Genomic DNA, 25,157 nt, shown 5'->3' with positions numbered 1-25,157 from the left:
CCCGCCGCCACAGGGGGACATTGCCCCTGGGTTCTGGCCCCGCGAGCTGCCCTCCGAGCCCTTCAGTGCTGCTCCCTCCTGCCCTGAGCAAAGGCCCCAGAGTGGGGGCAGGGAGCCAACACGGCCCAAGCCATTACAGCAGCAGGATTATTTTGGTGACAAAAGCCTTGGGGCTCCCAGCAGCTGCCCACACTCAGCTGGCCAAAGCCTGGCAGCAGATGCCACGGTCCCCACCGGCTCTCCCATGGGCATGGCTGCCTTGTCCCCCCAGGTTTTGGGTTGCCGGGCCACCCAGTGCCAGGTCTGAATGAAGCCAAAGGGCTTGTCCAAGGTGGTGGATTTGTGTGTCTTGGGTCTCAGGGGACCCCGACTTCTGCAGGGGGTTGAGGGGGTGGGAGGATGGAGGGGCCACTGTCGGCTGCCCCACTGCCAGCAGCCCAGGTGAAGCTGTCTGGTGGGGTCAGGGGGCTGGGCACAGCAGCAGGGCCCCAGAGCAGCTGTCAGGGCGTAAATACCAGCCGGATGATTCAGCAGTGCCTCTGCCTGTTCCCAGAGCAGGGAGCAGCCGTTCCGCAGGCTGTTTACCAGCTCACGAGGTTCCAGGCAGCTGGTGCTGGGTGCTGAACCCCCTCACAGCAGCATCTCCTCCTGGCTGGGAGGAGGTGGGTGGTGGCAGGGGGCAAGATGCCCTGCAATGGGGCTGGGCTCGGTGTAATGGCATTTTTGCGGCACATGGCTGGTCCCAAGGGCCGGGCACAGCACGTACTGGCCCTGGCAAATGGGGAAACCCAGCTGGAGCATGAGCTCCATGCAAGCATCTGTGACTGGAGGTGTTCTCCAGTTTCAGATATCCCCAGTCTCACAGCCCCCATTTCTGCCTCAAGGTATGCACAGGCCTTGGGCGCTTGCTGCAAGTGTACGCACCTTGCTTTGAGAGCCTTGGCAATGGCAGTGTGTGCACACCTTGGCAAGGAGAAAATCCCTTCCCTTACCCCAGAGCACGCAGTGCCTTGGCAAAGGGGCACAGATGTGCTTGAGGTCCTAGACTGATGCTCCCAGAGGCATCAGGTTGCTGTGGTTACTGGTGATTGCAGGAGACTGGAGAGGAGCCTCCCTGCCAGCATGTGCTGCTGGGGCCAGGGGCAGGGGCAGGGGAAGGACCCAGCTAGCATGGAGGTGCCAGTTCCCAGGGAAGGCCACAGACTGAGCCCAGTCTCCCTTCACCCACCCAGCTTCAGCCTGTGCTGGCAGAGGTGGAGGGATGCCCGGCAGCACCCTTGGTGTGATGGAAAGGGGGGGGGTGGGAGTGGGAAGGAGCATGGGACTCAGCCCTTACAAGCCAGCAGAGACTCCACGCAGCAGCAGTGGGGCTGGGCTCCTACTGCCCTCCTCTCTGCCCTTCTGATGGGTCAGCTGCACACATCACCCTGGGGCAGGTGCGTGCATGGTGGCACTTCCTCCAGCTCCTCCCTGCCACCCTGAACCTGAACCCCTGCAAGAATGGACTGGGAGGTGGGTAGATGCTCGTGGCGCTGTGCCAGGCTGCAAAAGCATCGCCTTCATTGTCCCTGGGCCGTACCCATTTGGCATCAGATGCTGCACGGTGTGAAGGTGGCTGGGTGAAAGTGAAGTGCTGGTTGTTTGAAAGAAAATTTACACTTTGACATACGGAGTAGAAAGTTTAGTGGTAGGGAAGTTTTATGTCAGTTTTCCTGCCTGGTAGCAAGAGAGGGGGCAGGAAGAAATAGAAAAGGTGGAAGAGGTGGAGGTGTGCAGGGCTGGGGGTGTTGCACCATGCTGGGTCTGTGCGGGGATTTCCCCTCTGCCCCGGCTGCTTTCCCTGCGGGTGCTCTGAGCCATAGCTGTGTTGCTATTTAGTTAAATATTAAGAGGTCAAGTAATAGAGAACCAGAAACCTAATTGCATGCTGCCCTCCATGGCACGGTGGTTTTTGGTGAAAGCAAACATGGCCCCTCGTGTTAGGGGAAGGTTATGTTGCTCGAAGTGACGGCTGCTATCCATCCACCCAGTGAGCACTGGTGCTCGGGTCCCGGCGCAGGCAGGAGGTGCCACGTTGCTGCACAATGGGTGTCAGCAGCCCCCAGCTCTGTGGTGCCCGTGTGCTGGGCCTGGGGGGCCACAGCTGAGCTCAGCCCAAAGGGTCCGGGCACCTCTGGGTGCCCCTGAGCAATGGGAGCCCCTACTTTTGGCAGGAGCAGGGGCTGCCTATGCTTCCGCACGGTAGCTCGCACACAGGACGGTGTTGGTCAGCACTGCGGCTCTGCAAGGCACTCTTGTCCCGTCTGGAAGGGGCTGCATGCGTGTCCGTGGATGCATGCGTGTCCGTGGATGCACGTGTGCATACAAGCACTTAGATGCATGCGTATGTATGTGTGTGCTGGCAGGCATAAATGCATCCCTGTGCTTTTGTGTGCACACACACGTGCATGCCTGCACTGCCAGCAGCAGGGTGTGTGCCTGTGTACCACAGAGGAGGAAACCCGGCAGCAGCTAAAACCGCAGGAACCGCCAAGCTGCTTCCTCCTTTTGCCCCGCAGGGAGTGGGTGGGGGTCCCACCACCGGGGGACGATGTCCTGGGACAGGGCAGGGGGAGGCAAGGCTGGGGGAGCTCTCCCTGCCCTGGGGCGGGCTCGGCTCCCAGCTCACGTTGCATTTGCTCTCTTTGCTCCCAGTGGGGAAACTGGGGCAGGGGCCAGCCACGGTCACCTACCTAAGGTCACCCACCCAGGGTCACAGCTACCAGGTACAGCCAGGGCACCAGTGCCCCCAGACTGCCTTACTCTTACCTGGCAGGGGTGGGCCCTTCTCCCCCCACTAGCTATGTGGGTGGCTGGTCCCCATGGCTTATGGTTATCTCTGGACAGGCCCCCCCCATCCTTGGACAGGGCAAAAGGGCTGTTCATGTTAGTAGCCCCACAGAGGGGCCATGGCCTCCTAGCTCAGCCCAGTGCTCCCACAAAGTTGTGGGACCACCGTACATGTCAGGCACTCTCCCACATCCCCCTGCTCTCTGTCACCTACCCAAAGAATAGCTGGAGCCATGCCGCTTTGGGAACAGCTTTATCCGGACAGCCCACATCCATGGGACAGGCATGTGTGGTCCCATAGCCTCTGTGGTCCCACGCCACCCCACCCCTGCCCAGGATCCAGGGCTCATCCCCATCACAAGGCTGCTTGCCATGCATCTCGCAGCCTGGCCTTCACCCGAAACTTCTGCACCTGCAGCACGACACCAAACTTGCCCTCCAGCGAGGGCAGGGGCTGGTCCTCGGGGCACTCCAGCGTGAACCTCTGCAGCATCCAGGCCAGGAAGAGGAAGAGCTCCATCTTGGCCAGGACTTCCCCAAGGCAGACACGGATCCCAGCCCCAAAGGGCAGGTAGCTGGGTGAGGGCGAGTGCACGTGCTGGCCCCGCTCATCCAGGAAGCGACCTGCAAGGGAAAGGGGCACCACTGGCATCAGCAGGGATCAGTCCTTTCTGCCTGAGACCTGCCCCAGTTCATCACATGTGTCCCTCCTGTGAGCTGCAGGAGCTGAGACAGTGCAAATGCCCCTGTCAGGGGCCGGGGGGGCGGGAGGAGCAGGAACCAACCTCCCACCTCAAAGGAACCAAGCTCCCACGTCAAGCCTTCCCAGAGCTCAGCCTCTCCTGCTGTGCCCACACTGCCATCCCCTGGCACCAGGGCACCCAACCCACCAGGGTTGAACTCCTCGGGCTTGTCCCACTCCTTCTCATCATGGTGCACGGACCACAGGTTGATGACGACCCTGGCGCCCTTGGGGATGGAGTATTCCCCGATGCTACAAGGCAAACACAGAGTGAGACAGTTGCTCCCTCCTGCGGTCCCTGCCTGTGGCCCGGGGGGGGGTCTCACCTGGTGTCAGCAAGGGACACATGTGGGATGAGCAGGGGGGACACGGGCCGGATGCGCAGCACTTCGCTGATGGTGGCCTCCAGGTAGGGCAGCAGCGGGCGGTCGCTGAGTTGGGGGTGACGCGCCAGGCCGATCTTCTGGTCCATCTCCTCCTGGATCTTCCTCTGGACCTGGGAGGGGAGCAAGGGTTGGGGTGGGAGCCTGGGGAGGGGGGTACCCTGTGTGCAGGGGCTCCCCACAGCAGTGGGGTACACCCAGCATCACCAGCATGTCACAGCAGGTTGTGCAGGGCAGAAATAAAATGCCCACAGCCTGATCCTGCTTATTTGCAAAGCCTGACATCTCTTTTGGCACCTGCCTTCCCCAAAGCCCCCCACGATGTCCCTGGTGCTGCGCTGTGGGGTGCAGACCCTACCTCAGGGTAGTGGAGCAGGTAGAGCACAGCCCATTTGAGCACAGTCGTGGTAGTCTCCACGCCAGCCCCGAAGATGTCCCCCACCGTCATGAGGAGGTGGTCGTCAGTCAGCTCCAGCCCTGGCGCCGGGGGACTGCTGCTCTTGGCACTGAGCCTCACTTGCAGGAGGGCATCCATGAGGTCCCTCACGGCATCCCCGCAGAAGGCTTCCTGCCAGGGGACACACACGTGAACCCATCTACACTGAGCAGAGTCCCCTCCACCCCAGCTCCAGCACCCCGAAGCTCCCAGCCATCTCCCTGTCCTGGCCCCGTTGTTACCTTATGTTCAGTGAACTTCTGCTGGAGCAGCTGGTCCCGGACCTTGAGGCATCGCTTCAGCAGGGCCAGGTCCTTGTTGGGGAAGATCTTGGGGAGAAAAGCCTCGTTACAGCAAGGGGCTCCAGCTCAGCCCAGCCTCTGCAGGCCCCCAGGCATTTGCTCCATGCCCACCAGGAGGGTACTGGCTCCTGTGGGACACCACAGCAGGGACCCTCCTGCTGGGAAGTCCCCAGCAGAGACTCCGGGGGGGCTCAGGTAGCCCCCTCCTGCAGGACACATCCCATCTCCTTCCTCTCATCTGAGGTTAGAGGAACAGGCCGTCCCCACGTCCATGCTCACCTGGAGCCAGGGGAAGATGTCCACCAAACTCTCCTTGGCCACGGTGTCCACGATACCCTGGCTGTACTCCAGCATGGCCTCGAACTCGGGGTCCCCACGCTGGTATGAGGAGTTGAAGCAGAGGGAGCAGACCACGTTGGTGACAGCCCGTGTGAGCTCAGGGGCCATGTCCAGGGCCGTATCCTGTGCAGCGCTGAGCGTCTCGCACAGGGACGCAGCTTCCCGACAGACTGGGGTGGAGGGAAGAGGCAGGCCAGGGGGTGATGATGAAGCCAAGGGGGTGGAGGGGCAGCTGGGGGCTGGAAGGAAAGGTTCCCCACTCGTCCAGGGTGTGCAGCTTGCAGAGAACACCCCCCAGCTGGGGCTGAACCCTGAGGGGCTGGGATGGACAGAAGGGACATGCCGGATGCTGGGGAGGAGCGGCGAGGGTGGAGACACGCAGGGAGGTCTCCATGTGTGGCTTGATGCTGCTCCAGGGTGGAGCAGGGAGCCGGGGGGTGTGCGAGCTGGCTCCGTGCCTCAGTTTCCCCAGCTGTGAGTGAGGGAAGCCAAAGCTCAGGGCAGAAGACGCATGGGGAGGGGTGTCAGTAGATGACTGGCAACGGGCAGGACTGAGCCCCTGCTAGGCAGGCTGAGGGGGTGCCGGGGGGTTGGGCTGTGCCAATGAGTCTCCCCTTGGTTCCCAGGGGATCAGGGCACAGAGAAAAGGAAAGTCCAGCCCAGATCAAGTGTGGGAGGGAGACAGAGCGGGGGGGGGGGGGGGGGGGGGCGGGGGGCTGCTGGGGGGCACTTACTGATCTTTTCAAGGGCAAGCGAGCCCTCCCCGAACATGGAAAGGGCGGTGTGTACCAGCTTGCGCTGGAACTTCCAGACGGGCCCATAGCTGGCAAAGGCGATGTCCTTGCCCCCCCGGGACAGCAGGTCCGTGGTCACCTGTGGGACAAGGCAGCCCCGGAGTCACCCTGCTGTAGGGCAGCCCCGTGTGAGCTGTGTGTCGGAGAGGGGTGATGCTGGGGGTGCGGGTGATCATCTCATCTCATCCCAGGGATGGTCTGGGGGGCTGGTGGTTCGCACCGGCAGGCGAAGCCTAGGCGGTGAGCTTTGCTTGCCACCCCCTTGGCCTGAGACTGATGGAGGCTTCGGGATAGATGCCAGGGTTAGGGGCTGGGGTGCCCAAGAAACCTAGCGGGTGCAGAGAGCCTGGAGGTATCCGAGCCCACGTCCCCATGCCCTGACATGCAGCCAGCCCCAGGGAAGAACAGGCACCCTCGGGATGGAGGATGCGCAGGATTTGCCCTGGGGAGCAGGGCAGAGAGGGGCTGTCCCTGCCATTGCCTGGCTGCGGGCAGGATGGCGAGAGGGGCCCAACCCTGCTGGGTGTCAGCACCTCTCTTGGGAGCATCCCTCACCTCACCTCGCCGCAGTGGGAGAGGGTCTCCAACTGCTGCCAACTCACCGTGCGGGGCCGTCCGGCAAAAGCTTTCCCCTTCTTCAGCAGCACCTCCCTGGCGTGCCGGTAGCTGTTGACCACCACCACGTAGTGGGAGCCCATCCAGAGGGCGTAGAGGCTGCCATAGCGGCCCTGCAGGCGCCAGAGCCGCAGGTGGAGCTGGGGGTGCCCGGCCAGCTGCAGCAGGCTCCCCACCAGCGGCAGGGCCGGCAGGCTCCGTGGGGGCCCCGTCCCCGTCCCCATCCCTGTCCCCGAGGCAGCTCGCCGGCGTGCCAGCCCCCAGGCGCAGAGCAGGGCCAGGGCCAGCAGCAGGGCACCCAGCAGCGGCATGGCAGGGCGGGATGCAGGGCTGTAGCAGTGCGGGGGTCCTTTATACCCGCTGTGGGGTCATCACCTTGACCCCAAGGCGGGCTCGCCTCCTTATCAGGGCGAGGGGGATGGGGAGGGGGGAAGCCGGCGCTGGGCCCGTGGCCAGCTCTGCAGCTGGGCACCCGGCGGTGGGCAAGGGCACAGGGCCATGGCTGCTCCGGGTGGCCGGGGGAGAGCCGCGTCCAGCGGGCTGTGGGCCAGGGGGCTCCCGAGGCCAGGTCCGTCTTCAGGGCTCCGTCCCCAGCACCCTGTGGTGGGTGAGGGGTGCAGGGGCAGCTGAGCCCTTGGGGTCTGCCCTGGGTGTCGTCAGCGCAGCCACCCCCAGGCTGGTGGGGCGCTGGGGTCCATCCCCAGCCCGGGAGCCCCTTGGTGTGCCCGAGTGGGGACAGGCGGCACAGGGCTGGGGCGCTGGGCGAGCACTGGGAGTGCTGAGAAGCCCTGGTCAGCCCTGATTGTCAGCCCTGGGCAGTGCCGGGCAGCCCTGATCAGCACTGGTGAGCACTGGGCAGCCCCGGGCTGTACTAGGAAGCACTGGCCAGTGCCGAGGAGACCCGGCCGGCCCTGGGCAGCCCCGGGCGGCGCTGGCCAGTCTCGGGGTGTCCGTGCCCGCGCTGATGTCCGAGTCCGAGGTGCCCTGGGGGAGGCCGTGGGGGAACATGAGCCCCGAGGGGGTCGGCTCCGGTCAGCGGCGCCCCCCCCCCCCCGCCGCGCACTGCCCCACCGCGGGGCCTGCGCCTTCCCGACCCTTCTGGCCGCCGGCGCTCGCCGTAGCGGCGCCGGCGGGGCGAGGCGGGGCGCGGCCGGGCAAGATGGCGGCGGGGGGCGCGGCGGACGCCCAGGCGCGCTTCGGCCACTCGGTGAAGGGGCTCCTGACCGAGAAGGTGACGAGCTGCGGCACCGACGTGATCGCCCTCACCAAGCAGGTGCTGAAGGGCTCCCGCAGCGCCGAGGTGAGCGGCGGGCGCCGCCGGGCGCCCCACTACAGGCCCCGGCGTGCAGCGCGGCTGCGAGGCCTGCGGGGCGGAGCCGGGGGCGGTGGCCGCTCGGGCCCGGCCGCCCCCCGGGGAAGGGCCGTCGGGGCGCGGTGGTGTGGCCGAGGGGCTGCGGCCCGGCCCGGTGGCGGCCGAGCCCCCGGCAGCGGCGGGCGGCGGGGCGCAGGGCCGGGGCCGTGGGCAGGGAGGCCCGGGTTGTGGGCAGGGCCGGTCCGGCACCGCGCAGGGCTCTTGGGCCGCGGGTGCTTCTGGCAGCGCTGGAGCGGTGCTGGGAGGCGGGAGGGAGCATTTACCCCATGACAGCCCTCCAGAGTGAGGGGCTGGAGCGACGCCTCAGGCTCTCCCCAGGCCTGTGTGCTCTGAGGGGGGACATGGCACCCACAAGCCTTGCACAGTGGCCCCCGGACCATCGGCCCTGCGAGCAGGTCTGCTGGGCAGCAGCCACAAGTGTCTCGGGAAACGCAGCGCTGCTGCTTCTCAGTCTGGCCTGTGCATTTGTCTTTTAGCTCCTGGGTCAAGCTGCTAGAAACATGGTGATGCAAGAAGATGCCATCCTGCACTCGGAAGATGTAAGCTGTGTTTATCTGCTAAGGAGCAGTGTTTCTAGTGGACAGGAGAGGAGAATTATAAGAACAGATATGTAGGCATGTTACTGGAGCCCTGAAATGAAATACAGGAGTTCAGGCAGCAGGGCTGGTGGCCAGAATAATTTAAGGCTTCTTCAAACCCATGTGTGCTGCTGGCCTTCCAGCGTCCTGCAGCCCAAGCCAGCCTTTAAAGCTGTGCCATCTCTACACGAAAGCTTGAGGAGGGAACGTTAGGTTGAAACAAAGCGCTTAGTGTCTGTGCCTGTTATTGGGAAAGAAGAGGGGAGTGTGCCACTGCTGACGGGTACCGGTAGGAGTGTTTTGGAAGCAGTGCAGTGATACAGTGATGGCCATGCTGGAGGAACTCCTCTGTCCCAGTGCCAGCTTGCCTTGTGATTCGGCTGAACTGCTCCATTAGACATTCATTCTTTGTCTTGTTCTCCACAGAGTTTAAGGAAAATGGCCATAATAACCACTCATCTACAGTACCAGTAAGTAAGCGATACAGTGTGCTCTCTGGGGAGCTGAGTAGATCCCTTGATCCTTTTCTGTTCTACTTGAAGACTTGGCATGAAGCCCACTCAGATCAGTCCCTCTTGCCTGGCACTTCGAAGCTGAATAGACCCCAGAGCTGGGATCTTCCAACCCTTTCAAGTTCCACTAGTACAGCTCAGACTGTTTTGGGGTGGGTGATGAGATTTTTGCCTCCTGTTTGCCTGCACCGTGTCTCCCGTTAGAGTGTGTGAAGCATCTAGAACTAAGGGGGAGAAGCCAGTGCTGCTGCTGTCCTCTCAGGACTTAATCCAGAAACACACCAGGGTTTGGCCTCCTGAACCCTTGATCAAGTCCCTTTTGTTCAACATAACGTGAACCCTGTTGCTGAAATTCTTGTTTTCTAATGCTCTTTTTGTTTCCTTTTCTCATCTAGGCAAGAAGCAATTCAGAAGAAGTGAGTACTTAGCGGAAGGAATGCCAGGAGGACCACCAGGACCCTGTAGGGGTCGGTGGGAAGGGAGAAGTGGTGGAATAGGGTGGGGGAAAAGAGAGTGAAAAGGTTTTTGCAGCTGCCTTTGAAGCAGCTGCTGGCCCAGCAGGATAGTGTTTCAGTATTGCGAAAAGATGGGAATTTGAGGGAAGGGATGATTTATACCAAAACTTCAATTTTTTTCATTAATGTGATAGAGCCTGTCAGATTGGTTGTGATAGATGATGAGGGTGGTGTAGAGCAGAGCTGTCTGATTATGGGTGCACAAAATGAGATTTGCCTTGGGACACAGAGGTGGATTGGGGAACTCCAGGGTTTGTCTTTGCTGTAGTGTCAGCGCTAGAGCTGTTCTGGTCCCTCGGATGCAGGCAGCACAGCACAGTCTGAGGAGCAGATCTCACCGTGAACCTCTTCTTGCTCGGTCCCCAGCGTTGAGCAGTCGTCAAACCTACAGGACCAGCTGAATCACTTGCTGAAATGAAGCATAGCATGAAGGCACGAGGACACCTGGACTGGCACCGAGGGCAGTGAAACATCCTTTCCCCTCCAGACCCTGGGGTTCAGACCTATGTCTGGGTAGTGCTGGATGTCAGCTGGGATGTGTGCAGAGCTTGTGTTTCTGGGCATGTGGGTCCTTCTCAGGTGCCTCCATCCACATCTCTGCTCCAGAATCCTCGTGGGCTCACCAGTGCCAAACTGAAACAAACTTACCTGAAACTTTACTCCCCCCAGCAATTCCCATGTCTGCTTACTTCCCGTGTAGCGTAAGATGTGTGGTCCACACTAGCACCCCTGGTAAGAAATGCATAAAATAGAGCTGTAGGTTTTAAATACAAGTGCCTGCAGTTTGATGCTGGTCTGTATTTAGACACAGATGGCACAGGGTGCAATTTATTTAGGGCATGTTAATCAGGGGGAGCTGTAAGTGCCTGGGGGGAGAGAGGTGCTTCAGTGTCGACTGAGGTGCCAGTCCCAGGCCAGAATTTCTGAAAGCAGGAATCTGGGCACACACCTTTGTCACTGCTCCAGCTGGACATGGTTTGGCTAGCATTCTGCTTGGAGGTTATCTTATTTTCCACTCTGCCAGAGTCTGGAACGTCATCCCCTTGCCAACCCATCTGCACTGCCTTCGGCCTTCGACTGCATTCCTCTTCTTGAGCTGCTGCTCCAGTTCTTGATGAAGCAGCCTTGGCTGTGGTGTGTGTCTGTATCTGGGTGGGAAGGTATCCAAAGCCCAGGCCAGAAAGCAGGTGGGAGAGCATCATGAGCTGATGTGTTCAGTTCTGCACTGCTCCGTGTTGGAGGGCTAGCAGCCAGGCTCCTGTTCACATCCTGGGGAGTGACATCGGGCCCGCGCTATAAATACCGTGTCTTGTCTTTGGTAAGTCAATTATCTGGAGCACTTGGAGTGCACGGGAAGCACTTGTTTGCCTGAGTGTGCTTTTCATCAGCTGATAGGAGAAGGCAGGCTGAGAGCAGGCATCAGCCTGCCGTGGTCCTGTTGCAGCACTGCTGGGGTTTGGCTCCTGTACTGCAGAGTCTTCTCCTGAGCTTTTACCATCCCCTCCAGTGCCGCTGCCTGTTTGGGCTTCACCTGGTGGCACCACAGCTCCTGCATGCCCATGAAGGTGCTACTGATAGCCCAAGGACCATGTGGGATATTTTTGCCTAGGGAGGGGTCCTGATGCCCAGCTTTGCAGATGCACTTTTGGAATGAGGGTTTTCCATGAGCTGCTGGAGAAGCCGCAACTTCCTTGCTGGGAATAAAAGCTGCCCTGAACAGCACCAAACCGCTGCAGAGTCTGTGCTTGATGCCATCACTGAGAGTCCGTGCAGGGGGGAGACTGGGACGGTGGGTCTCAGCCCCGCAGTGTCCCCCGTCATGCTTCAGCTCCGGGGGTTTCTTTGCAGATGCACTGTGTCCTTGTTGCAGGTGGCTTGTCCCCTCCAAGGTCCTGTCCTCTGCAGGGACCAGAGCAGTCCTGCAGCGTTAAACTTTGGTCTCACTGCATTTGGGGTGAGCAGGGACAGGGCTGTGCCATGGGAGCACAGAGCTGTTGAGCGGGTGGCAGCCAGGTGTGGTTTTGGGGGGGTGGGCGATGGCAGCATGACCCCCATGGGAGCAGGGCCAGCACCCGGTGCTGTGCCTGGGGTGCTGCAGGGAGGCTGCGGGGCTGTGTGCCCGGGGTCTGGGCCGGGCGTGAGCCGGTGTCGGGGTGGTGCTGGGCGGCGCAGGGTGCCGGGGCGGAGCGTGGCCCAGGCTGGGCAGAGTCCGAAGCGCTGCACCTGGAGGCAGTAAGGCAGCTCGGGGGCTCTGCTGTGGGGGGCCGGGGGCTCCCTGGGGACACCCCTGGGGCCAAGGACTCTCTGCAAAGCGTGGGGGCTGATTTGCGCTTTGGGGAGGTTTTTGAGGTCTCGTATCTCCGGGGCAGCTGGGATGGCGGTTTTGCGGGGTGGGAGGTGTTGTCAGGCACCCTAGGAACATCCCACGAGGCTGCTGGGTACTGCTGGGGCAGGGGGAAAAAAGTGCTTTTTGCTCCTGTATTTGGGGGAAAAGCGGGGGGAGTTCAGGGCCTTTGGGAGGGCCCGGCGTGGTGCCTGTTGCAGTGGCGTCGGGACACCAGCCCCATATTCCCATTGCAGTGGCAACCCTCTGCGGAGAGCGGATCCACCGGGAGGTGCAGGTGAGGGGCGCAGGTGGCTGGGTGGGGGGCCGAGCCCAGGCTGCGCTGGGATGTCTGCTGCGGTCAAAGGCCAACGCCTGTTTGAGTGCCTAGATAAAAACGTGAGGTGCGGTCGGCTGCTTCTCTGCTGTTCCCTGCAGGGATGGGGGTTGTTGAGCAACCCCATGTTTCCCTGCCCGCGCTCCCTGCGCCCGTCTCGCCTGGGGAAACGGTGGCTGCAGCATGCAAAGTTATTGCAAAGGGGAATTTAATCCCCTACTGCACAAACACATCTGTGCGTGCGAGCAAGGGGAGCTGGGGAGGGTGGGGGCGAAGAGGTGCTTGGTGTTAGCCTACTCTTTAGCTGGGTGCAGACGAGAGTGCCGGTGCCAGAGGACGCTGGGGTCACATACAAACCAAGTGCAGAGGCATGGCCCCACGATTTGGTGCACAGGGAGCTCCCAGGGAACAGCTTGCTGTAGTTTGGTGGCCTCTGTCCTTCCCACCTCAGGATTACTATGGCAAAGAGCTGCAGAAGTCGGAGGACCTGAAAACCAATGCCTGCGTTACCTTGGCCAGGCCTCTTCCTAAGGCGGTGAGAGATGCTTTGGAGCGTGTCCATGAGGAGGTGGTGGCCAGGTAAACCCTGGGGTCTCCCCTCTTCTGCTGTGTCCCTCTGGGATGCAGCCTCCTGGACCACCATGCCACGGGGGCACCTCTGCACGGCTCAGCTCAGCACCCCCCAGGTACTACGGCTGCGGTCTGGTGATCCCCGAGTGCCTGGCATCATGCCGGATCCTGGACCTGGGCAGCGGCAGTGGCAGAGACTGCTACCTGCTGAGCCAGCTGGTTGGGGAGCAGGGCCACGTCACCGGGATAGACATGACCGAGGGCCAGGTACAGCATGAGTCTGGGGCTTCTCCTCATCCCCCCAACATTCCCCCACCATCGTTCCCTTCCTCCTCCCAGGTCAAGGTGGCGAAGAAGCACATTGCCTACCACATGGACAAGTTTGGCTACCGAAAGCCAAATGTTGAGTTCCTGCAGGGCTACATGGAGAAGCTGAGTGATGCTGGGCTGGCTGATGAGAGCTACGATATTGTTATGTAGGTACTGCACAGGGCGCTGCCATCCTGGTCCTGCTGCTGCCAGGGGCCATGGGCTGGTGTCCAGGTCTGCATCCCACTGGGTTGCCCGCCTCAGGAGCACATGTTAGGGAAGGGGAAATTCCAAGGCAGGGTCTGTGCTAAAGCCTGGGAGTACACAAACTGCCCTTTTCATGGTCAAATCAGCATCTCCAAATCCTGCATGAAACAATGGTACAGGCAGCAGCTGGTGGTGCTGTGTGTGTGAGAGGGTGCAAATGAACCTCAATCACCTCCTCCCTAGCTCCAACTGCGTGATCAATCTTGTCCCCAACAAGAAGGCCGTGCTGCAGGAGGCCTACCGCGTGCTGAAGGTAATGCTGGGGCTGGCACCCACGGCAGGAGTGGAGCAGAGTTGTGGTGGCCCTGCTGTTGTGGTGCCACTGGGATGCAGCAAATGGGATAAAGCAAGACTGGGACGCGGGATAGGGCCGGGGAGGGCACCACTGCAGAGGGTCCTGAGCAGGGTAGCACTGGTGGGTGCCCAGTTCTCCCTGCCCCTTTTGTGCCATTGCTTCTTGAGGTCTCCCTTCACTCCTTGCTGCCTTCTAGCCTGGAGGAGAGATGTACTTCAGTGATGTCTACGCTAGCCAGCGCCTGAGTGAGACTGTCCGGAAGCACAGGGTTCTGTGGGGTGCGTAGGGCTCCAGGATGGGGGTAACATGGGATGGAGGGACCAGACCTTTGCCTCCATCACCCATGTCTGTGGTCTCATGCCAGGAGAGTGCCTGGCAGGAGCTCTGTACTGGAGAGACCTGTACAGCATTGCCGAGGAGGTGGGGTTCACCCCCCCGTGCCTGGTTTCTGCCAGTCCCATCACCATCGGTGACAAGGAGCTGGAGAGCTTCATTGGTGAGGGTCTGACCAGGGAACATCAGCTCTGGGCAGCTGTGGGGAGCTGTGTGAGGCGCCCAGCCTCTGCTGGTTCCCAGCCTGGGCACTCAGTGACCAATCCCAACCTGTCTCTTGCAGGTGACTGCCACTTCGTCTCTGCAACTTTCCGCCTGTTCAAGGTGCCGGGTAGCAGCCAGACTGGGCCCAGTCAGGTCATCTACAACGGTGGGATCGTGGGGCATGAGCAAGAGCTGGTGTTTGACGCCAATTTCACCTTCAAGGTGCGGGGAGCTGGGGCTCCCCATGATGCCAGGGGGTCCTGGTCTGTAGGGATGGGGTAGAGCTGATGAAGCAGTGCTACTCAGCAGCATCCTCCGTGATTTTTGGGGTTAGCTTTGGTAGAAGGAGCGGCGGGTGAGAGCAGAGGGGCTGTATAAACCAGGGTAAGCACAAATGGGGCGGGAAAAGGAGCCAGACCCATACATCGCATTGGGGTGAGGATAGGAGCAGGACATCCATGGTGGCTTTCAGGAGGGTTTGAAGCCAGCTGCTTGGTCATTGTGGGTGTTTCTCAAGGTTTTGGGCCAGGCTGTGTCCCTGCTTTTTCTCCCCCCATCATCTGGCTGGGTGGCTGGTGTCCCCTGGCCACATATCCTGGACCCCAACCCTGTGACTGTCCCTCTGCCCCCAGCAAGGAGAGGTGGTGGATGTGGATGCTGAGATGGCTGCAATCTTGCGGAGCTCCAGGTTTGCGGAGGAGTTCCTGATCCGACCTGGTGGGGCCTACGCTGGTGCTGGTGCACCGCAGGGCAGCTGTTGCAAGGGGGTGAAGGTTGGTAGCAGGCAGCTCCATGGCTGGGTTCAGGGATGGGGATATGGGTGTCCTGTGCCATCAGAGTTGCCCTGGGGTATCAGAGGGGCTATAGCATGACACCAAGAGACTTGAGTCCTTCTGGGATGGGCAGGAGCCCATGGAGCGCAGAGCGTGGTGCCTGGTGCCTGAGCTTGGGCAACTGCACCCCAGCGCAGGTTGGAGCTCTCCAAAGGGGGAGGTCTGCTCTAACCACCAGGCATGAAGAGCCCCTTGCCCCCCCACCATGTCCATGGGGGCTGCTGAGGCTGACAGCTGGACCTGCCCGAGGTCCCGCAAGGGGAGGCATCCTTCCCCTGGGGAGATGGCTGTGGACAGCCTGCCCCAGGGAAATGATCGCCCATCCCCATGGCTCCTTCCCGCCCATCACTCTCCCAGCTGCTGATGTGAGCTTGACCCTGGCTGCTAGCCCTGACCCCGCAGCACAAGGCACCTCTATCTGCTGGAAGCCTCTCTCCACCTCTGGTGGTCCCTCCAGCCTGTAGATGGGCCAGGAGAGGCAAGGGAGATAACGCCTTGCAGCTGCGTGTCCCTGAAACACAACCTTGTACTTGGGGAGGGGGAGATGTTCTTGGGTCCCTGGCCAAGCAGGAGGCATTTCTCAAATAAAAACAGAGCCAAGGTCCAAGAGAAGCTCTTGGCTTCCTCCTCCTGGCAGGGAAAAGCAGCTGGAGTGACCCAGGGGCTGCACCCACGTTGGCTATGGAGGGTCTGCTTGGGCTGCCCTACTGACAGGGAGTGAGTCGGGGGGGAAATGCCATTTTCTTGGGGTGCCTCTTGCTTCCCTCTGGCCTGATCCTGCCCCGGGTTGTTCTTTGCCCTCCAGGAGAAGATCTGCGATCCCTTCCAGCTGCTGGAGCTGCTCACAGCCCCAGGTCCTGCCTGCCATCCTGGTGGCACCTGTGGTCCCCTGGGGTGCTGCTGAGTGGCGAGCAGTGCCACTGGCAGCACAGGAGGATGTGGCCCCAGTGGCGTGTCGTTTCCACTTGAGATCAAATAAATGGCTGAACTCGAAGACTACGTGCTCACGGCTGGGACCTTGGGGCGCGTGGGGTGCTGCTGTGCTCCCCTGTCAGGGCTGGTGAGGCAGGTTGTGCCTGGTGGTGGTGATGGACAGCTGTCCTGTGAGTCCCCTCGCTATGGGGGTGGCCGCAGCTGCATGGCTTGGGTGTGCAGGCAGGGGCAGTGTCTGTGGGAAAGGGGTCTGTGGGTCGCTGCGTGGGAGACAGCAGGTCTGGAGGGGTTTGGCAGCAGCTGCGTGCTGGCGTTGAGCTCACGGAGCAGAGTGGAGACATTTGCAGGAGGCGGCTTGGCAGAGCAGGGTGTGAAAGGAGGCCCCGGTCTGCGCAGGGCCTGATGCTGCAGTACGCATCTCTCTGCGTGAGCCTGGCTCTAATTTGAGGTCTCGGGGAGCCCGCAGCTGAGACACAAATGCTTCTGAGAAGCGAAAGGCACAGCAGTAAGCAGCCCAGTTGTTTTTTTCCTTCTTTTGATCTCCCCATGCTAACCTTCCCCATGCAGGGAGCCGCAAGCACCTGCCAGGTGGCCCATGCCTGCTCCCGGTGGTGGGGTGTTTGGGTGGAAAGCTGAATAACGTGGTTGCAAATGAGCATCTCCCCAGGGCAGTGGGCGAGAAGGACTGGTTACCTCCTGGGGGCTTGGCCAGCCTTGCTTTTCCATGAAGAACTCAGTGTGACACATGGGGTGCAGGGGGATGCCCCCGTTATTTGCATTCAGGATGGGGCATGCCTGAAGTAAGCTCCCCACACCTTGTCCCACTTGCAGCCCCACAGCCCTTTCCAGAAGATTTCCAGGGAATTTCTCTACCTTTCCCTGCTCAGCACTGCTGAGGTTTGTATTTTCCACCAGACTCCATCTAGTGGGAAAGCCCGGAGTCCCCTGTGAGCATTGCACCCCGCCGAGTTTTGCAGGGAAATGTGGTGATTCTGGAAAAGCAGAAGCCAGGCTGGCTGCATCCCGCAGCGGGTGAGGAGCGAGGGCTTCAAGGCTGCAGCAGGAGGCAAAGGGCCATGCTCCTGCCGCCCCCTGCGAAACACACATGTCCTGGCCCGCAGAGGCTGTTTGGGAAAGGCCGGAGCTGCTGGGCAGCCCTTGGCTGAGCAGCTGAGCTTAGAAATGAGGGACTGTTTCCACCTCTCCCCATACAATGATTTTCTGCAAATTTCCCCTCTCTGCCATTTAAACAGCATATTGCTGTGGCGTGGGGGAAGATAAAACCCAAACAATAACATATTTGGATTCAAAAAGAAATGTGAGCAAATGCCAGGGATGCTCTGCGGTAGCGGTGGCTGAGGAGGGTCTAGGTAGTAAGGAGGCATTGCCAGAATGTCTGGAATGAAAAGCGTGGGCAGCCAGGTAACGTCCAGCTGCCACACAGTGATGGGAAATCCAGAAACAGGCGTGACAGCCCAGAATCCTTAACCTGCCCTCTGCCATCAGCAAAATAGGGGAGTGATTAATTCACAGTTTAGAGATTAAACGTATAAATAATGCCCATAAATACAGTTTCCTGAAAAGTTGCCTTGCCAGCCTATCTTTCTGGCTTCGGGCAAGACTGAGAGTCTGATCGATTTGGTGTACACACTCATGTAAGTTGGTGTTACCTGGAGCCAACGGGGCATGTATCAGCTGGCTTCAGGTAGGGGACCCTGGCAGACCAGCCTCGAGGGTGGCTGTGATGTGGCAGGTGAGGAGAGCTCTGAAATTGTGTGCAAGGACCTCACTGATAGGACCTTGGGAAGAACCTGCCAGAAAACACATGCAAGATGCTGTTTAACCTACTCTGTGATTACTGACAAAGACTTTCACAAAGACCCCAAACAGCCCACCCCGGGAGGTTTGCAGCAATTAGCTCCTGCTATCAAAGGGAGACTTCCCAGGCTAACTGAAGAGCAGATAGGGTGGGGGGTCCTATCTGCAACCCCTTTCATTAAAAAGGCATGAGTCCCTGCCACAGCCTTTCCGCCTGCCTGGGGAGAGAGACCCCCACTGCGAGGGCCCCCCCTCTTGCATGCATACGGAAAAAGGCCACAGCTAAATGCCACTGCATTTGCATAGCACTATTTTTTTCCCCATATTCTTGGCATTTCTGGGAGGAAGCAGCTAAGAGGACTTGACTTTGATGTTAAGCATTAGTGTAGATAGAGATTCATCTCACCAATCTATGGATGTGTGGGGGGGTGTCTTGTCTGCCTGGCTTTGCTTGCTCATGCACAACCTTGGGGTTTTTAACCCCAAAGCCATGAAAGAGGAGAAGGTGCAGCCCCATCCCACGTGAGGAAGCCCAAACCAATCTGTCCAGCACCCTGGCCTGGCTGTTCTGGTGACTGTGAAGATGGGCCAGATCCCATTCTCCCAAGCCGTAAGCTGTGGTGCTCTGGTTCACCCCGGGGTGAAAGGGGGGTGATTCCCAAGCCCCCACTCACTGTGGCTAGCAGGGAGGTGGCTGTGGCTCAGGGGCATCCGCCACCTCCCGGGGGGAGCAGCCCTCTGGAACTGCCCCTTGGTGAGCTGGCTGAGGTCTGGGACCAGGGAAGCAGCGCTGTGGCTGCAGCCCCCGGAGCACTGGGCTGTCCAGTGGGATCCTCCGCTCTTCCGTTTGCTGAGCACTTGAATGGCGGAGAGGCTGCTTTACCTCCTCTAAGGGGTCACCCTGAACCCCCAATGTGGGCTCAGCCACCACGAGCCGCACTGGGTGCTCCCTGGGCTGTCCGTCTCTGGCTGGCTGGGATGCAGACAGGTCACTCATCCCTAAGGGAGGGCGGTGGTGGCTGGGGCCCGGGGCGGCTGGGCCCCCGCTGGGGTTGGGGAGCAGCAGGAGAGGCCCCGGGACACCGGCACGCACCCACGTTACACCGAACCGGGGTCCCTCAGTCCTGGGTGCATCCTCCGTGCCCTGCGGGGGCGCGGGGCGCCCGGGGGGGCTGTGAGCGTCCCGGGGGCAGCTCCAAAGTCCCGACCCCGCTCCTGGAAGTCCCTGCCCGGGGTTCGTCTGATGCGACGAGGCGGGAGGTGCCCCGAGCGGCTGAGCAAGAGGCGGAGAGGGGAGCGCGGCGCGCGGCCCGTGCGTGTCGCACGTTTAACGCTTCGTTTCGCTCGCAGGAACGAGCGCGCCGAGGAGGTGTCGGGCGCGGGGCAGAGGGTGCCCTGGGGCAGGGCCGCGACGGCCGGATCTTTAGCCGCCGCAGCGTACCGCACGGGGAAGAGCGGGGAGCGGGCACGGCCGGACGGTGCCCCAGATCGCGGCCCCAAGCACTGGCAGCCCCACGGAGCCCGGGGCCGGGGCCGCGGGAAGGGCGCAGGCGGGAGGGCGAGGGGATGCTCCCCGCGGCCCGGAGCTGGCTGCGCCGCGGGGAGACGCCAGGGGGCGCTGCGCGACCGCCGACCGCGGCGGCGGCGGTAGCAGTAGGGGGGGCGCGGGGCGGTGCACTGGAGCCGCTGCGGGGGGCGGGCGGCGCGGCAGGTCCGCGGGCAGCGGCGGGTGCAGCGGGCCGGGCAGGGGCGGCGGGGGGCAGCGGCCCCGTCCCATCCCGTTCCGTTGCGTCCCGTCCCGTCCCGTCCCGTCCTGTCCCCCGGCGCGGAGGCTCGCCGGCCGCCCCGCCGAGCGCCGCACGCGCCGTCCCGGCCCGCCGGCCGCACCGCGCCCCCATTGGTCGCGCCCCTCCGAGTCTCCGCCCCTCCAGCCCAGAGACCCGCTGCCATTGGCCGTGGCCTCAGGGCCGGCCCCGCCCCCGCCCGCCTGGCGTACACACCGGAGTCACGCGCCCCCCGCGCTGGGGAGGCGGTGGCGGGCGGCAGGGCGGGGCCGGGCCGCCACTGGCGGGGGGGCGCGCACCGATTGGCGGCGCGGAGCGCCGGGCCCGCCCCCCCGAGGCGTGCGGGGAGGGGCGGGGAGGGCAGCGGCTTGAGGCGGCTCTCGGCTCGGCCCGGCCCGGCAGTCGCCGCCTGTCGGGTCCCGCGGGCAGCTGTGCCCGCCGCCTCGCCCGCCGCCGCGCCGCGCCCGCCGCCACCGCCGCCGCCGCCGGGGGAGCCGGGGCACGCCGCAGGCGCCGCGCGGCGATGCGGGGCCGCGGCGGCGCCGAGCCCTGACTAAAGATGGCCGCGCTGCCCGGTGGGAACATGGCGGGGGGCGGCCGGGGGGCGCGGGTGCTGCTGCTGCTGCTGCTGCTGCTCGGCGGCTGCCTGGGCCGGCGGCCCCCGGCTGCCGCAGCCGCCGCCGCGCCGCCCGCCGCCGCCGTCGTCCCCCCCTCGGCGGCGGCGGCGGAGGAGACGGTGATCATCGGCCTGCGGCTGGAGGACACGGACGACGTCTCCTTCATGGAGGGGGGCGCGCTGCGGGTGAGCGAGCGGACGCGGGTGAAGCTGCGGGTCTACGGGCAGAACATCAACAACGAGACCTGGTCGCGCATCGCCTTCACGGAGCACGAGCGGCGGGGCGGGCGGGCGGCGGCGGGGGCGGCGGGGCGCGGCGGCGGCGGGGGGCGGCGGCGGGGCGGCGGGCGGCGGAGCCCCGCAGCGCTGCGGCATCCGCACCTCGGACATCATCATCCTGCCGCACATCGTGCTCAACCGCCGCACCTCGGGCATCATCGAGATCGAGATCAAGCCCCTGCGCAAGACGGAGAAGAGCAAGTCCTACTACCTGTGCACCTCCGTCTCGGCCCCCGCCGCCGCCGCCCTGGGGCCCGGGGCCGCCGGGGGGCTGGCAGGCGCCGAGGGGCCGGTCGGGCCCCCGCCCTGGGGCGAGACCACCTGGATCTACCACGACGGCGAGGACACTAAGATGATCGTGGGCGAGGAGAAGAAGTTTCTGCTGCCCTTCTGGCTGCAGGTCATCTTCATCTCGCTCCTCCTCTGCCTCTCGGGCATGTTCAGCGGCCTCAACCTGGGCCTCATGGCCCTGGACCCCATGGAGCTGCGCATCGTGCAGAACTGTGGCACGGACAAAGAGAAGAACTACGCCAAGCGCATCGAGCCCGTGCGCCGCCAGGGCAACTACCTGCTCTGCTCCCTCCTGCTGGGCAACGTCCTGGTCAACACCACGCTTACCATCCTGCTGGACGACATTGCCGGCTCTGGGCTGGTGGCCGTGGTGGTCTCCACCATTGGTATCGTCATCTTCGGCGAGATCGTGCCGCAGGCCATTTGCTCTCGGCACGGCCTGGCCGTGGGCGCCAACACCATCTTCCTCACCAAGTTTTTCATGATGATGACCTTCCCGGCCTCCTACCCCGTCAGCAAACTGCTGGACTGTGTCCTGGGCCAGGAGATCGGCACGGTCTATAACCGTGAGAAGTTGTTGGAGATGCTGCGGGTCACCGACCCTTATAACGATCTAGTCAAAGAGGAGCTCAACATTATCCAGGGAGCCCTGGAGCTGCGCACCAAGACTGTGGAGGACGTGATGACCCCCCTCCGAGACTGCTTCATGATCGCTGCTGAGGCTGTGCTCGACTTCAACACTATGTCCGAGATCATGGAGAGCGGTTATACCCGCATCCCTGTTTTCGAGGGTGACCGCTCCAACATTGTGGACTTGCTCTTTGTTAAGGACCTGGCTTTTGTGGACCCTGACGACTGCACTCCGCTCAAGACCATCACCCGCTTCTACAACCACCCGCTGCACTTCGTCTTCAACGACACCAAGCTCGACGCCATGTTGGAGGAGTTCAAGAAAGGTGGGCTCGTGCTGGTGGCGGGGGCGCGGGGGGTCAGCTCTCAGCTCTGGAGGTGAGGGGGCTCTGCAGAGAGGCCCCTTGTGTTCCTGCTTGCAGAGGGGTTTGGGAAGGCGCGCTCGGGACAGAGAGCGGCCGGTGTTTAGGCATCTGCCAGATCCGCCTGTTCCCTGGGTCAGAAAACTGATATGCGGCTGGTATGTGCCCCCGGCCTCTTTTCCCCACTGCACTGGGATGTGTGTGTGGGCATGGTGCCAAGCAAGGTTGTTTTCTTTCTTGCTTTTTCCACTCATCTGTCCGTTATGGTGAGAACCGCTGACGGGAATCTGCACCCATTGCTTGGCTGTGGCTTCTCCCGTGCTTTTTCAGCTGGCCTGACAGCGAGGAGAGCGGGTGGGCTGCTCGGGTATCTTTCAGGCTTAGTGCGCGCGCACGTGCTGAGATAAACAAGGCGGTTTAGCTCCATTCATAGGCTCAGCCGGCTGACCTCAGCTCTGTGCTCATGTTCCAGTTATTTTGATTGATGCTTTGGTCTTGTAACTCATAAATAGCTTCAGGGTCTTAAAGTATGTTCGAAAGCACCTGTTGGTGCTACGCTTCAGAGTTTACAGGGCTTTTTCCCTAGGCTTCCCACCGCCCCAGCACCACAGGCTCGGCAGAGATGTGACCCTAGCTACCCCTCTTTGTGTAGCCTGTGTATTAGTTGCATCAGAACGGGACTGAGGCTTTCTGGCGCCGTCTTAACTGTAGGAGGTTTTAACCTGACAAATGCATCTTAAATCCTGTTAGAAGCTTTTGCTTATGAGAAAGAGAAAAAACTTTTTTGTTTTCCTTTTTAAATCTGTTCCTCTCTGCAAGCCAAGTAATGATGCGGTATGGCCTGTGCAGGGAAGTGTTTACAGAGAAATAACAAAGTGACATTTCAAACAGCGTTGATGTGCGGTCTCCCGTGCTGGAAAACGGAAGGCCGTTGGAGTGCCACAGAGCTGCTCATACCTGGGGAGACCTGGTCAGAGAACTGCTGAGCAGCTCCGTGCCTGGGAGGTGATCTGGCCGAAAGGGGAGATCTTTACAGCTGCTCTGACCCCACAGTTAGGCTAATGGGGAATATCTGAGTTCGTCTTCTATCAGCTACAAAAGTTACCTTGAAAATAACTTTTTTCATAGGTGAACAGTCTTTCTAGGGAATAATTTAAATTGCCGTTTACATTTCAGGTGCTGTGTTGTCCACACACTGGGTTTTGACAGCATGGCATTTGATCTCTTTCTTCCAGCTTAACTGAGTTTTGGGGATTTGTAGTGTTACCCCGTTGGTTTCCTCATCTTTAGTTCATCTTCACAGACAGAAAGTGAACGTACTTCTGCTTTTTACTGACCGGTGCAGCAGTGGTTTTCTTTCTTTCTTTCTGCCTCTGCGTAGTGATGGGGAAGTCTTGCTTTGGTTTGGAGCTGTGGAAGGAGAGACGAGAAAGACCCCTCCCTTGGCTGTGGCTCCCGCACTGCGGGATCTGCAGCTCGGATCTGGGAAACTCAATTATGTCACTTAACTGTTGGCCCGTCAAGATGGATTGTGCCATGTGCGGGCATAGGGTTGTTCCCCCCTCCCCTTATTTGAACTCCAGATAGCATGATGGGGTTCTTAACCTGTAGCAAGGCTTGTGTTTTTTCTAGTTTTGTTTGTAGCAGCTTGTCTGAGGAAATGAATGCTGTGTTGGTCACTTTATTTCCCCTGTCTGAAAAAGGTGAAATGCACTCCTGCGTGGTAACATAGCAATCCTTTTATTTAATAGCTGGGAGAATTAGGTGCATATTTTAATCCTGCAAGTGTGGCTAAGCCAAATATGCCTCCTTATAGTTCCTGAAACTTGTGCTTAAAATAGGCTGCTTAAAAATTCTCCAGGGTGGCTTAGAAGGTGCAGACCAGAGATTGCTTTCGCTGGTCTTCCCAAAGAACTTCTTTGCCTGCACTATAGGAAATGTCCCAGTAGCACAAGTTTAGGATGACTTCCCAACGTGCGTGTTCCTCCCTGAGATCACTGTGTCCTGGAATAGTCTGTGTATTTGTGAATCAATTCAGGCTAGTTTGATCGTACTTAAATGTTTACTCCAGAACAGCTATGCTGGTTGGTCTGTATGGACAAGCCCTGGTATTAGGACCAGCTCTGTCCAAACTGGTTTCTCTTTAAAAAGTGCAGATATGGTGGAAATAAATGGCTTCCTTTGTGTGTTTTGAAATGAACGTAAATAACTGATAGCTTGCTTGATCTGGCATAGCGCAGTGTCTTTTGCAAGAGTTCTTCAAACTTTCTTCTTCAGAGCAACCTTGCCAAATTCCCATGAGAATGTACAAATTAAGGGTGAGAATCAAACTGCTTGTTACTCTCTAGAAGAGTGTTGAAAATAAGTTTACAGTTTTTAATCATTCCCTTCCCATCACATTGAACTTCTGCCACAGTAGGCTTGCTTCAAAACTCATGTGCATCTTTTTTTAATATTTTTTTTTTTTTTACACCCCAGCTCCCCCAGCAGGTCCCTGCTGCCACAGTTTGGTGCAATGGGCAGCTCGTGTGATAATGCTGTCAGTTGAATAATCGGTTTAAGGAGAGGGGCATTTTTTTTTTTTTTTTTTTTAAGAAATTTGGTAATTAGCTGGGTAGGTGGGGTTTTGAAGCTCACTTTTTTGGGTAGGAGTGATATGTTCTTAACCTAAACGTGGAACGGAGGCTTACAAGGAGGAGGTTAAAAGTCAAGCACCGCAGGATGTATGTCCTTATGTGGTTGTGGAAGATGAAATGTGTAGTTCTGTACTTGTCCTCATGCTTAGGCTGTGCAGCTGGAGGATTTGGTGATGGTGATGTTATTAATATTCTTTGGCCACAATTGCAAAATAAGTATCTGTTTCGCTTCTGTGCTGCCAGGCAAGAAACTTAAATTAAGAGAGAGCTGCAGCACATTCCCACTCCCTTGTTGCTCTAATCTCTTTATGTGTGAATAAACATGATTTCTGAAGCAGTCTGCAAAAAAGTTTCCCTTCTAAAAAAGCAGTTTACCTATAAATGAACACATAGCTTTTGAAAGAGGGGCAATTTTCTGTTTCCGTCGACAGACCTTAAACCCCTACCAGTGCTGTCAAATCCATTTGCCTACAAGTTGAGCGGACTGTTTAGCTTACTTGATTTCAGTCTTTCAAACTTAATGCAAGAAAGTGTAAGGTTCTCTTTATACTGGCCTAAGAAATGACCTGCTGACTTTGCTTAGTGCAAAGAGATACCTCATTTGAAGTAAGTCCACTCCTAGCTGATCTGATGTTGGCCATTGCTGTAAAGGGGAGCAAGGTGTTAGCTGTTCCAGGACTGATCTGTGTCCCGGTTCCTAAGCTGCAGCAGGGAACGAATGAGCAACAAAGTCATTTTTGGAAAGAAGCTAGTGAACTGTCTCTGCTGATCTCCTTTTTCTTGTTGACAAGTGTGTGGCCTTGCTTTTTTTTTTTTTTTTATTTTCCTTTTTGACAGTTTTCCTAGGTCTCTGCTCAAATGCTCTCTGGCACTTGCTCTTGGTGTTTTTCACAGGCAGATCTCTGCATGTGTGATCCTAA

General features: G+C 59.8%; 4 protein-coding genes across 8 annotated transcripts in view; 3 read left to right on the top strand and 1 right to left on the bottom strand.

Moving 5' to 3' along the window:
- Positions 1-3,070: 3,070 nt before the first annotated feature.
- LOC121093831 (steroid 17-alpha-hydroxylase/17,20 lyase) lies at positions 3,071-6,866 on the bottom strand. Its single transcript, XM_040606712.1, has 8 exons — positions 6,428-6,866; positions 5,766-5,904; positions 4,972-5,201; positions 4,633-4,719; positions 4,313-4,522; positions 3,898-4,067; positions 3,720-3,823; positions 3,071-3,453 (listed from the first exon to the last, which is right to left on the bottom strand). The coding sequence occupies exons 1-8, from the start codon at positions 6,749-6,751 to the stop codon at positions 3,185-3,187; spliced, it is 1,533 nt and encodes a 510-aa protein (XP_040462646.1). The 5' UTR covers positions 6,752-6,866; the 3' UTR covers positions 3,071-3,184.
- A 691-nt stretch (positions 6,867-7,557) lies between these two features.
- Positions 7,558-11,139, top strand: BORCS7 (BLOC-1 related complex subunit 7). Of its 4 annotated transcripts, none has more exons than XM_040607303.1 (5): positions 7,558-7,713; positions 8,289-8,351; positions 8,817-8,860; positions 9,298-9,318; positions 9,784-11,139. In XM_040607303.1, exons 1-5 carry the CDS (start codon positions 7,600-7,602, stop codon positions 9,833-9,835), a joined length of 294 nt encoding a protein of 97 aa, XP_040463237.1. In that variant the 5' UTR covers positions 7,558-7,599; the 3' UTR covers positions 9,836-11,139. The 4 variants fall into 4 exon arrangements, with proteins under 4 accessions (XP_040463237.1, XP_040463238.1, XP_040463240.1 ...); XM_040607304.1 differs by having other exon boundaries at positions 7,560-7,740; positions 9,723-11,139; XM_040607306.1 differs by having other exon boundaries at positions 7,561-7,740; positions 9,298-9,369.
- Positions 11,140-11,624: 485 nt separating this feature from the next.
- AS3MT (arsenite methyltransferase) lies at positions 11,625-15,882 on the top strand. Of its 2 annotated transcripts, XM_040607527.1 has the most exons (11): positions 11,625-11,649; positions 11,998-12,038; positions 12,529-12,656; positions 12,764-12,914; positions 12,987-13,123; positions 13,407-13,476; positions 13,715-13,796; positions 13,883-14,014; positions 14,135-14,277; positions 14,688-14,828; positions 15,694-15,882. In XM_040607527.1, coding segments are annotated over exons 1-11 (1,125 nt in total). In that variant the 5' UTR covers positions 11,625-11,648; the 3' UTR covers positions 15,793-15,882. The 2 variants fall into 2 exon arrangements, with proteins under 2 accessions (XP_040463461.1, XP_040463462.1); XM_040607528.1 differs by lacking the exons at positions 11,625-11,649; positions 11,998-12,038 and having other exon boundaries at positions 12,570-12,656; positions 12,754-12,914.
- Positions 15,883-19,917: 4,035 nt separating this feature from the next.
- The window catches only part of CNNM2 (cyclin and CBS domain divalent metal cation transport mediator 2), a 128,716-nt gene continuing 123,476 nt past the window's right edge, over positions 19,918-25,157 (top strand). The window contains 2 exon segments of the mRNA XM_040606587.1: positions 19,918-20,396; positions 20,398-21,565. Of these exon segments, the coding sequence (XP_040462521.1) occupies positions 19,983-20,396; positions 20,398-21,565 (1,582 nt within the window). The 5' untranslated portion in view covers positions 19,918-19,982.

Source organism: Falco naumanni, chromosome 9 (genome assembly GCF_017639655.2).
Source record: "Falco naumanni isolate bFalNau1 chromosome 9, bFalNau1.pat, whole genome shotgun sequence".
Lineage (NCBI taxonomy): Eukaryota > Metazoa > Chordata > Aves > Falconiformes > Falconidae > Falco > Falco naumanni.
This window is presented reverse-complemented; position numbering and strand designations above follow the sequence as displayed.